Raw genomic sequence first — 13,185 nt, 5'->3', positions numbered from 1 at the left:
TAGATAATAACCTGTCTTGATAAGGCTGTGGGTGGAGTCGGTAGCTGCAGACATATAAGGTATTCTATCCTTGCTCATTACCTTGTGCAGATAGTGTGTTTGCTGGGATTTACACATTCTAATTGTTAAGTCTTCTAAAAGTCTTTTTAGAAATAATACAGACAGTGATTCCTTTTGTTCTAAAGAATCATAGTGTACATTTGTTGAGCACTTGTCTGTATGTAACAGGCACTGTTCTAAACGTTTTTCTTATATTGTTTCAGTTTGGGCTCTGTATGTAACAGGCACTGTTCTAAACGTTTTTCTTATATTGTTTCAGTTTGGGCTCCCCTGTAAGCAGAGCCCGAGACAAGCCTAGATTATTGGGAGGTAATTGCAGGAAGCAAGAGTGAGGGATCAGTGGGGAGAGATAGGGAAAAGAGGAAAAGCCCGTATTAAGGGCCCATTACTGAGGTTCCTGCTGTGGTCATTGGAAACTGGCTTCTGTCAAGACCTGCTGAGAAGCATGCAGAATGCCTTTGAAAATTGCCCACCTCGGGGTTAACAGCACCAGTTCCTCTCCCTCTTGGGTTGAAGGTTACCCCTGGGGGCATGAAGTCCCCTGTACATCCTTTTGCTCAGGCAGCTCCCAACGGGATAGATGTTCTGAGGGCAGAGAATAGAAAGACTACAGTGCACAGGTGGGATGCTTGTTAGAGTGAGATGGGTTTGAACTTGTGAGAAATTATCCATTACTGTTGCACCTGAAATCTGGAAGACATAAGAGTGGAGATTTGGGGCATCAGAAACGTGCTATGGGTGTTAACTCATAAAGCAAACTTATTTATCAATCAGATACTTAATATAGCATTTACTGTGTTCTAAGTACTTTACAAATATTGATGCATAACATTCCCTGTAAGACAGTGCTGTTAACCCATTTATAGTAAGGGCACTGGGGTCACAGAGAATTTAAGAAATTTGATCACACAACTAAATCTAACTCAAAGCCAGACCACCTGGTTCCAAAGTTCCTGCTCTGAAGCACATTATAATCACAGAAACTGTTTTATCGAGATTCAGCCGAAGCAACCTTTCTTGTGATGGAGGTAGTGAACCCAGCATCCTCTTGGTTATCTGTGAAAGTGTCTTTGATGGGTGATCTTTATCATCTGTATATGGACATCTTGCCTGAATAAGAAGTTTGTATTATTTAACTTTTTCTTTCTTTACAGTGTGTTTGTAAATCATTCAAGGATAATAACCCTGTTTGCTTTTTCATAATTTAGCATAGAATCTGATGAGTTTACCAGAAGGTTATATGCTGAGATTTATTTGGCTAACATTTATTGAGTGTCTTATGTATTTCAGACCCCAATGTAATCATTTTATCTTGCTCCTAAAAAGCTACACTGGATTGTTCAAAGGGCTTTGTATTGAAGGTTTGGTATATGACTTAAAGAATAAATATGACCAGCAGTGTGATTTTATTTTAATTGAGCTGCTTCCCAAAAGTGTGCTCATTGCACACTCAGTTTATGATGGTATATTGTTACAGCTTATCTACTCCCAAATTGCTTTCCCTTTTTTATTTTTTTTTTTGTGGTTTGCCTTTGAATCAGTTTACAGACCCCCAGAGGACAGACAGGAGAAGGGCAAGATGATTTTGTTGCTTATAATCTCTGGATATGTTTATGTTTTGTTTCAGGAATAATAATACAGTATCTGCATACTTTTGTGAAATAACCAATTCTTGTTTTTTGTTACATTTGGCCTGGTGACTGGTTAAAATAAGAAGTGGTTATAGATTTTCTTTGGGTTTCATTTATCCATACTTCATTTTATTTGACAAAAACTATGCTTACTAGGTGCGATGCAATGTTCTAAGTACTCATTGAATTCTTTAGGAAGGTACTATTCAATTTTATAAATGAGGCAACTGAGGCAAAGAGAGATTAAGTAATAATATGCAGCTAGTTAAGCGGCAGAGCTAGGATTCAGACCCAGGCACTCTAGTGGAAGTCCAATACTCTTTTTGTTGTTTTTTTTTTGCGGTACGCGGGCCTCTCACTGTTGTGGCCTCTCCCATTGCGGAGCACAGGCTCCAGACGCGCAGGCTCAGCAGCCATGGCTCACAGGCCCAGCCACTCCGTGGCATGTGGGATCTTCCCGGACCAGGGCATGAACCCGTGTCCCCTGCACTGGCAGGCGGACTCTCAACCACTGCGCCATCAGGGAAGCCCAAGTCCAGTACTCTTAACCACTGTGATGCTAAGGTCCTGCCACTCTACCGGTTTGAATTCAGTAGTCTTAATTTCTTTATCCCTCTTTTTGAAGAAAAAGAAAACCCCAGTCAGATAAGCAGAGATCTCAAACTATAGATGCTGACTCAATATTAAAGTGATTTATGAGCATTATGTTGATGGCAAACATCTTCAGACAGAAAATATTTTTTAAATGCTATTTTCTTCCTTCCAGTTTTATTGAGATATAATTGACATATAGCACTGTATAAGTTTAAGGTGTTGCAGCATAATGATTTGGCTTACATACGTTATGAAATGATTATCACAGTTCATCTCATTTGGTACAACATTGAAGAAGTAGGAAAAAAAATTTTTTCCCTTGTGTTGAGTACTCTTAGGATTTACTCTCGACAACTTTCATGTATAACATATAGCAGTGTTAATTATATTTATCATGTTGTACATCAGACAGAAAATATTTTAACTAAAGTCTTTGCTTCTCCCTAGTTACTTATATCAAATTGCACATCTTGGAGATGATGATGAAGAACCTGAGTTTTCATCTGCCATGCCTCTGGAAGAAGGAGATACATTCTTTTTTCAGCCAAGACCACTCAAAAACCTTGTGCTGGTTGATGAGTTGGACAGCCTCTCTCCCATTTTGTTTTGCCAGGTGAGGATCTTTCCAGTCACTCCATAATGAACAGTGCTAGCCAACTGTTTCTGAATCTGAATGAGTTTAAAGTTTTAAATCCAATTAAGGTCTAGTTTAAGAGGTTCATCAGCATATCTGTGGTATTGCCAGAGTATAAGGGTGAAGCACCTAAAGGTAGTTGGGTAATTAAAAACCATTACATAAATCCTTGGGCATAAAAAAAATTTTTTTTAATGATAAAAATCATGTTTTTTAAAAATTCAGACTGTACAAAAGATAAAAAGTAAAAGTCCACCCCCCAGTCTTTTCAACCCTCTATTCCACCGAGGCTGTGCCATTAATAGCTTCCTGTGATTGCTTCCAGACATTTTCTCTGCATCTATAAGCATTTGTGTGTTACACTTTTCTTTTTAATGTAAATATGCTCATATCCTTTACAGTATTCTGAAGTAGACCTTTTATCACTTAACAGTCTGTGAATATCTATATCTCATTTTAACACTCACTTCCTCCGTAAGGTACTCCAGAGACACTGGGATCAGTCAGTAACAGAACCTTTTTGGGAACCCAAGGTGGCCCAAGATGGGAATTGTGTCTCTCACTACTGGCACTCAAGTGTAGCAGAAATTTTACCATGCTGTTGCATCCTGGATTCCTGGGGTTCCAGTGACCATTAGGCACCACCCTACCCTGTCTAGATGATTACACTTTTAGTGGAAGAGTTTTGCTCACTGTGCCAGGGACACACAGTCAGTATTCAGGCACTCTTCCTGGTAAAAGTAGCAGTTCTGAAGTTAACTGCTTTTGTTCTTTCTTTTTGAGAAAGGGTTAGTCCTGAGGGCAATAGAAAATAAGTATGAATAATTCCTAATTGGATTTTTACTGATTTTTTTTTTTTCTGCTTTCATTGGAATTTGAGGAGATAATTGTGTAAATAGTTTGTAGGTCAAGAATAAAATTAACAGGAAGTTCAGGTATCTGTAGCAGGGCTATAAGCATTTTTTGCCATGTATCTCTTTACTAGCCTAGTGAGGCTTCTGGATCCCCTCTGTGAATAATATTTTTAAATGCATATAGTAATAAACATATGATAGCCAAGAGAGCAAATTATTTTTTAAATTGTGAAAAATTAGTATATGTGCTTCTGTAATGGGCTTAAAATAACAAGATAGTGCATTTAAGATAGGTGAGTTAATTTTTTAAAGAAGGCAGTGTGAAGGTTATATACACTCACAACCCACATGCTCATCCATGTTACAGTAGGCTGCACTGCCTTACAGTCAAGAATTTTCATTTGAATTGTACAGTTTGACAAAACTACAATACAAATAACTTCTTTCCACATGTTGATCAACAAATATTTGTACTGGAAAGCAGCTCGATATCTGGGGTGACTAGTAAAAGAACACATGGCTTCCCCGTTTGGTGGCAAACAGCCAGGTGCAGAGTTACCCCATAATTGGTCAGATACATCATAGGAACGTCTGTAGTAGATAGGGCAGCTGTGGTCGTGTGCTTTCTAACAGCGGATCTAGTAAATGTAATTTTGAAATAGTGATAAGGGAAATGATATTTGGAGGTGTCTGTAAACTTTAATATTGGTGACAAAGTCACAGATAAAGATAATTAATTCATTGTCTATATTTTTGGTTGGAAGGAAATGCTGAGATTTCAGTTTGAGGTTATATAACAATTTCACTGATTGTAAAAAATATTTTGTTAACTCAAGAACTGATACACGTGGGACTTCCCTGGTGGTCCAGTGGTTAAGACTCCACGCTTCCACTACAAGGGGCACAGGTTTGATCCCTGGTCGAGGAACTAAGATCCCACATGCCACGCAGCATGGCAAGAAAAAAAAAAAAGAACAAGCTTTTTTGTTTGGTAAAACTTGCTGCTTCAAACTGTTTGCTTTTTGGAACATTGGGTCTTTTCCACTCCGTGCTCCCAGGACCAGTAGCAATATTTAAGTCTAATAAACTAAAAAGTGGTTTGTCGCCCTGAGAACAATCAGGGTTGGGTACGGAAAAGTAGCAGAAGTAGACATTTTTTTCCCCTTTCTCTGTGCAGATAGCTGACCTGGCCAATGAAGACACTCCACAGCTATATGTGGCCTGTGGTAGGGGACCGAGGTCATCTCTGAGGGTCTTAAGGCATGGACTTGAGGTAAGATTGGAATTTCTAGATCATATACAGGGTTTGGAGGAAAGCATTGACAAAGCAGCCTAAGGCTTTATTCTGATGAGATCAAAGATGTATTTAATGTTTCTATGAAAGAAAAATGTTTTCTTTCTCCCCATTTCCATAAAGTTTACAGTTTAAATTTCTTATCCTTTAACATGTTAGCACAGCAGGCACATTTTAAAAATTTGGCAAATAGGAATCAAAGGGGAGAAACACGTCTGTTAGTTCCAGGTTCAGTCGCCATTACGTGGAGGTTAGGAAATCTGCATGGCACATTTTACTCCGTTTCCTTTTAGTGTTGGTCTTTTTTCGTAGCTTTTAGATACTTATATTTTTAACTATGTTAGTATTGTGTATATATTTTTGTATCTTATTACATTCCTGATTACTGTGTGCTCTTATGTCATGTCATTATTTTTAGTTGTATTTATTTTTTGTTGTTGTTGTACGCGGGCCTCTCCCTGTTGTGGCCTCTCCCGTTGCAGAGCACAGGCTCTGGACGCACAGGCCCAGCGGCCATGGCTCACGGGCCCAGCCGCTCCCCGGCATGCGGGACATGACAGGGAAGCCCTGTCATGTCATTTTTAATGTTTTTGCAATATATTTCCACAGTGGGTGGATTAGAATTTATTTAATTAATCCTTTATTTTTTTAATATAATTTATTTTTTATACAGCAGGTTCTTATTGTGTATCTGTTTTATACATATTAGTGTATATAGGTCAATCCCAATCTCCCAATTCATCCCTCCACCCTCCCACCTCCCGCAATGAATCCTTTATTGTTGGACTTTTTAGGTGATATGAATACTCAAAATTACCTTCTCAAATCCCACACCCTCTTCTCATCATGGTTCTAGTGTTGATGGCTTTTAGCAAGTACACTGGACTTGATTTTGTTAGGAGTAAAATAAAGCTTTTTCTGACACTTTGCTCTTAGAGGTTGTGGTTGAGCAGGCTCCAGGCTCTTAGAGTCCCACTGCCTGTTTTTGGAAATTTTTATTGGAACACAGGGAAAATGACCTTGGTTTTGAATTCTGGCTCTACTACTTAATAGTTATTACTAAGCCTTATAGGACCCGCCTTAAAGGATTGTTGTGTGAATTAAATGAGAATGTGTATGAAGCACTTAGCTCAAGTTCTGGCATATAGTAACTGTTCAATAAATGTTAGCTATTAATATTGTAGTTTCAGAGAATTCAAAAAATTTTGACTGCCAAAATATTCATCAGGTCACGAAATTTTCGATGACTTGAACCCAATTTAGACCAGTAGTTCTTTTTTTTTTTTTTTTTTTTTTGCGGTACGCGGGCCTCTCACTGCTGTGGCCTCTCCCGTTGCGGAGTACAGGCTCTGGACGCGCAGACCCAGCGGCCATGGCCCACGGGCCCAGCCACTCCGCGGCATGTGAGATCTTCCCGGACCGGGGCACAAACCCGCGCCTCCTGCATCGGCAGGCAGACGCTCAACCACTGCGCCATCAGGGAAGCCCTAGACCAGTAGTTCTTGATTAGTTACTTACTGCTAATTGGATCCTATCGAGCATCTGATTAAAGCAAGCGCTCAACACAAAAAATACATATATGCGTTAACAGAAAATTTTGTGTACTGTGTAAGAGTTAAAGGACCCAATTAAGAATCATTGTTTGTGAGTCATCTGCTTCCTCCTAATTTTTTCCAATTATATTAAAAAAAATTATGTTATATAAAACTATTTTTAAATTGTTGGACGTTTCTTTTTTCCTGTATATCTATTTGTTGAACCTTGTTGTCTAGCTAGATTATGGTCTCAGTTGAACACGGTCACTGTCAGATATTACATTTGGTGTATAGAGTGTGGTATACCTGACATTTACGTTTTATTGATGGTGAAGTTTTCCAAGATTCTCCTGTACCACGATCAGGTATTCCTACTATTATCACGTCAGTAAACCAACAAAAGGGTAATGTCTTTCATATATATACTAGCATTCTTCCTATAAGATGTAGTTCCACTGTACAGTATAATAGGCTGCCTAATTTTTTATTTCTAGGTCATTTAAAAAACACTTAATAAAATTTTTATTTTTGAATGGTTTTAGATTTACAGAAAAATTGCAAGGATATTACAGACAGTTAATATATAACCCACACCTAGCTTTCTCCTCTAGATCATTTTGAGTTCATCTTATGTATTGCATTTACTCTCATTTGAGAGCCTATAGGACATTCAGAGGATTCTTGACTCTGACCTTAAGGAGCATAAGAACCTAGTAGGAAGGACAAAACAATTCCTCAGATCACTTTTTAGGTAAGTGTCCTAAGAGGTGGTGATTGTGATTCCTGTGAGAACTTATGAGGAAGAGATGACTGCCAGCCAAGAGAATAAGGGAAGATTTTTCCTAAAGAATGTGGCATTTGAATTGTTCTGTGAAGGGAGATGGAATTTGGCCTTGAGGGAACAAAGAAAAGAAATGGGGGGCTTCCCTGGTGGTGCAGTGGTTAAGAATCCGCCTGCCAATGCAGGGGACACGGGTTTGAGCCCTGGTCTGGGAAGATCCCACATGCCGCAGAACAACTAAGCCCGTGTGCCACAACTACTGAGCCTGCGCACCAGAGCCCGCGAGCCACAGCTACTGAGCCCACATGCCACAGCTACTGAAGCCCCCATGCCTAGAGCCTGTGCTCCGCAACAAGAGAAGCCACCGCAGTGAGAAGCCCAAGCACCACAACGAAGAGTAGCCCCTGCTCGCCACAACTAGAAAAAGCCCGCGCGCAGCAACGAAGACCCAACGCAGCCAAAAATAAAACGAATACAATAAAATCAATTAAATAAATACATTTTCAAAAAAGAAAGAAATGGGATGCTAACTTAGATGGACTGTTTCATTCCCACGTGCTCACTTTGAGGAGGATGCAGGCATGTTATACCCAAAGGAAGTGTTTGGTCTTGGCTGCAACAACTGTCCTAGATGTTCCATCACTTCTTGCTGAAGTCTATTATGGGAATTGCCAGTGCCTCTAGCGTTTTGGTTCTTACATTCTTTTTGACTAGATGGCTCCAGTGTTTTAATCAAGTATGCAGTGTGAGCACTGCTATGTTGGGACTGTACTGTCTAGTGTAAGTTGTAAGCAAGGGGCTGAGTTTCATGCTCACTGGATCTGTGGTTTGTCTCCTCTCCCTGTCAGGTATCAGAAATGGCTGTCTCAGAGCTACCCGGTAACCCCAATGCTGTCTGGACAGTGCGTCGGCACATTGAAGGTAAGCAACCCTTTCCCAACAGTCAAAATGAGGGTCTGGGTGCCACTGACAATAGAAGGCTTAAGAGACTGCATTTATAATGCTTCTATATCACATCATCTAGCACCATATACTAGAAACTTCTTCTGACTCAACACCATGTTTTTGAGGCTCTCCCAATCAGGGTGCCTTCACTTACTACTTTTTGTACACATGGGTAAAGGGAGCATAGGGTGGCTGTTAATATTCAGTACATATACACTTGAGTATCATAGATAGAGCTGTCGTATGTTGTGTTCTTTGACTGTATTCATCTTTAAGATACTCTTTCCATTTGTGTGAGGAGTATTGTGTAAGGGAAACTTTTTGCTTCTTTTTTCTTCAACGATGTTTTCTCTCTTACTGTGCTGAAATCACAGTGAAATTAAAGGTATTATTCTGGGTATTAAGAGATTGGTAAAGCTTGTTAATGCTCAATAGGTATAGTAGTTGTGTTTAAGGAAAGCAGAGGTTGATTGAATGGAATCAGAATTTTAGAGTGAGTAGAAAAGAAGGGATGGAGGAAAGAGGAAGTCTGAGCTCCAGAATAAAAATGGTCACCTCATCCTAAAAAATTGAAAGTTATGCGAAAATTCATTTTAGTGCAATAGCAGGAAAGTCTTGTGACAACTGAATTTCATTCCCTTAGAGATGAAACTCAATTCTCATTTTCCCTTTGATTCTTTGGGATCGTAGGTCATTTCTATTCCTAGACCTCATTTTCCTCTTGTTCCCTCAGGAATGTGGGACTGGCCAATATACAAAGCTTTCTAAAGAAAACAGCTGGAAATCTTCCTGCTATTTAGATGTTTTGGTTGTATGGAACAAATTTAAGGGAGCTGGGAAATGTGGAGGAGGGAAATCTCGTTTCTTTTCATAGAGTACACATTTTAGTGGATTTTGTCTCATGTAAGCATTGGAATCCAATCTGAGTTGAGTAGAAAGAAAAAAAAGTGAATAGGAAATTAGTAGGTTCATTTTAGCTGAAAAGGTAATTATTGGATGATTGGTTTTGAAAGATTTCCCCATTTTGTGTAATGTCTTCATAAAGAAACTGGTCACTGTTGATGTTCACCTTTAGCTTGGTGGCAGATTGGCTGGTTGATATTTAGGCTCTTGAAAACATTTCCCAGACTGTCTGAATTAGAAAGAGCCTTTGAGATAAAACCTAGTTTGCTCCTCTTTTTTTGTTTGTTTTTGTTTTCACTTATTAAACTTTACTGTAAAATCAATTTAGATTTGTAGGAAAGTTAACCCCTCATTTTTATGAAGAAGGCCGAAAATCACAGGCGTTGACTATCCCAAGATAGGGCACCTAGGTAATAGAGACTGAAAGCAGTGTCTCCCGAATCTCAATCCAGTGTTCATTTGACTAACCCTATAGTGAGTTTGGGTCATGCTGGTTTTCTAGGATAAGTTCAGTATTCTCATCCTGCTACCTTGTAATTAAGATAGGACTCTACTCTCAGGGCATGTGCCATCTAAAAAAGAAGGTAAGTATAAAAAACTGTTGTGGGCTTCCCTGATGGCACAGTGGTTGAGAGTTCGCCTGCCGATGCAGGGTACATGGGTTCGTGCCCCGGTCCAGGAGGATCCCACATGCCGTGGAGCGGCTGGGCCCGTGAGCCATGGCCGCTGGGCCTGCACGTCCGGAGCCTGTGCTCTGCAACGGGAGAGGCCACAACAGTGAGAGGCCCGCGTACCGCAATAAAAACCAAAACCAAAACAGAAAACTGTTGTGTGTTCAGATGTGATGAAAGGCACAAGCATGTTGCCAGGAGGGGTTAGAGAAGAGGGAACAGGCATGTGTTTGAGAATCAGGAAAGGCTTTTGGGGTAAGTTAGATAAGTTTGTGATCTGTGGTATGTTGCATGATGGAACTTGTACCTGAAAAGTTTTGTCCTCTAGATACCAAAATCTAGGAAATGATTACATCCTGATAAATTTTACTCTTTAGAAACTATAATTTGGGTGATCACCCACAAAACCGGTCAAGTTCTCTCTGTTCATTCTCTTTCCAGATACCCTAAGTTACTATTCCACATGTCCACACATGCTGCAGTCTTCCAGGCAACTACTAACCTTGGCTGGTACTTGGTGATGCACACTACCAATACCAAGCCTTTTTTTCTCTTCCACAGGTGGCTGGTGAAGGTGCTGATCACCACAGGTGTGTACCTTGTACCTATTGCTAGGGTCTACTATGGGGTCTTAGAGATTACCCAGGGAGAGGGACCTGCACAAAATATTGAGGCTGCCCTGGTAGCATCTTTCAGAGGGTAACTTGCAGTTGGCTCTCCATGTGCAGTGTTAGTGGTGCACACCCATCTGCCTGTATGTTAAATAGTCTGAGGCAGGAATCACTTTCTCCTACAGAATATGGAACATTTGATTAATTTGCCTCTCATTAAGCTAAAAGAGGCTGTGGCTAGAAAATCTTAACTTCATACTCTCTCTCGATGTTTTTGTAATGTTCCACATGTACTGACTGAAAGATTAGGTCCTGGAGAAAGCCCCCCTTTTTCTCTTTTGAGTATAATCAAGACTGTGCTGAGGCAAGACAAGCACTGAGTAGTCTGAGTATAGAGTGAGAGTGAGACATTGGAGGCCTAAATCATCTGGATGGTCGCTCACTTTTCCCTTTGGAGTAGTGAGCTGTTTTTTGAGCCTGAGATACTAAGGCAGGGGAAAGAAGAAGAAAGCATTCCCTCTTCTGTGGGCTGCTTCCGTATTGCTCAGACAGATAGAAGTCCTTTTTAACTGAGACAAAGATGCGTTCTCATATCCTAATAGATTCTTCACTGAGGTTTGAACTAATGGTCATTTATATGAAATTTGAAACCTCTGGAAGAAGGCAACATAGATTTCATAGTTCATAGTCATTTATCTTGACTGAAGCTTGATTTTGTTCTGAAGTCCACCTTTTAACCTATAACCTGCTTAGGACACAAGAGCAGCTTATCTGTTTCTGGTCCTCCTGGCCGTAGAATGGAAAGGGTAGAAGTTACAGTGTGCTTAGTATTTACAGGGTAGTGGATATTTTGAGGAAATCCGTGATGTAAAGGAGCTTTCAGATGTCAGTCATTGCTTTACTCCTTGTTGAACTGCCCAGCAAACATAAGACCCTATTTAAGTCCACCCAGCATCTCTTTATTTTCATACCTGAGCAGTCTGGGGCCTTGGGTCAGAGGAAGGATAAGGGGCCCAGGCAGTCCTTTTTCCCTCACTCCCCTCATTCTCTGCATGTAAGTTATAAATGTGTGGTTTCTTTTCTGGAAGCCCACCTTTTCCCTTGACTGAAGAAAGAGGCTGAAATCCTGACCAGTTTGAGCCATTTTTGTTGGGCTTTAATTTGCTCTGGCACAGCTTTTAAGATACAAGGTTTCAGTGTTGAGAACATGGGAAAGGACACGATATTTATATAATGTTAAAATTAAGCAATTCCTGTTACTTTTACATACCAGAAATTTCCAGTTCAAAAACTGAGAGCTGGAGCAAAGCTTCCAAGCTTGGTGTTGTGTGGAGAGTGAAGATGGTTTTGTTGTGCGCTATTAAGGCATCCATTTCAGAGACAACCACGTCCACACTCCATGTTTTATGATGGCGAACAGTGCGGTCTTCTTACAAAGCCATTTTATAAGGTGTCCCCAGGCATGCGATACATGCTGACAGTTATAGTAAAGTAATCTAAAACCAATTATCTGCTTGTTCAGTGTTATACCTTATGATGGAACCCTTGCTCTGGATTCCTGGTGTAGCCATTAGATTATACCCATTGGGAAAGATCTTTGATCCTTGCCTTTCAGCCACTCATTCAGTGCACACGTATTATTAACTGAAGCAACAGTTTTGCAGAATAGTACTTACCCTTACTATGAGGCATCCTCATAAATTATATTTATTTCTATATATTTGTATTTTAAAATGCTGATTGCAGTCCACAAAATTGATTTTATGTCCTGCTAATAGGTCAGAATGCTACTATAGGTTATACCAATAATACAGTTTCATCTGGCCCCTTTTTCTGTAAAGAGCACTGATTCTGCTGAACTCATTGAGTAATCTTAGTTCAGCTGAATGACCCTTGGAGCACTCAATCCATACTGTGTCCTTGATGTGAGTGGGGTGGATCAGGCCTATGGTGTTGAGCTCTGACCGGGACTCAGGCAAGCAGGATCCTTCAGCTGCTTCTGCTAAGAGTGAGGCAGCCACTCTAAGCAGAGTGTCTGCTTGTCATTCTATCCCTTGTTTGCCTGATTTCTGTGTGAAGGGGACAAGAAGAGGGGACTTGATATAGAAAATTAAATGTAAAGTAGGAAAATCTCAATTCATCTCAAAAAAAATGAACATACATTTATTCAGCATTTATCAAGCTTTATGCCAAACATTGTGCTGGATGTGGGAGATACATACAGAAGTTGTTTTATGTTGTAGGGTGGAACGTGTAGGAAGTAGACAGCTTTTAACTGTGGGATCTGTGTGAGAAACTTCTGGGGTTGCCTGTATACCTCTGACCTCCTTGAAAAACTTGTTGGTGTTTGTTTATCCAAGTGCATTTTATTAAATGAAAAGCAAGTTCTAATAGGATTGCTCATGACCATCGAATGGTTATATTTTTAAATGTGAAAAACTAGAGAGTTCAAGGGCTGACAATATAAACTACCACCACCACCCACCCCCTTCCTGGTTATCCAGTGTTCTTACATCATTCCTTTCGGGACATCCTAGGATTCTCAGTTTCCAACCCTAGAATGTCTTAGTCTCATGGAGGCTTAAGTAATCACTATTTTATTCATTAGGTCTTGTGTTCTCACATAAGATACTTTTGGAAGAAGATGGGGACCTTCCTTGGTTATAGGGAGT

General features: G+C 40.1%; 1 protein-coding gene across 3 annotated transcripts in view; it reads left to right on the top strand.

Moving 5' to 3' along the window:
• Nucleotides 1–13,185, top strand: part of SF3B3 (splicing factor 3b subunit 3) — a 51,513-nt gene that overhangs the window by 15,716 nt on the left and 22,612 nt on the right. For all 3 annotated transcript variants that reach the window (XM_022583228.2, XM_089902422.1, XM_022583229.2), the window contains exons 9-11: nucleotides 2,733–2,898; nucleotides 4,951–5,046; nucleotides 8,232–8,304. In XM_022583228.2, the coding sequence (XP_022438936.1) occupies nucleotides 2,733–2,898; nucleotides 4,951–5,046; nucleotides 8,232–8,304 (335 nt within the window). The remainder of the gene's footprint in view (nucleotides 1–2,732; nucleotides 2,899–4,950; nucleotides 5,047–8,231; nucleotides 8,305–13,185) is intronic.

Source organism: Delphinapterus leucas, chromosome 20 (genome assembly GCF_059928025.1).
Source record: "Delphinapterus leucas isolate spDelLeu-1000000601 "Yukka" chromosome 20, BTC_Dleu_Yukka2, whole genome shotgun sequence".
NCBI lineage: Eukaryota > Metazoa > Chordata > Mammalia > Artiodactyla > Monodontidae > Delphinapterus > Delphinapterus leucas.
This window is presented reverse-complemented; position numbering and strand designations above follow the sequence as displayed.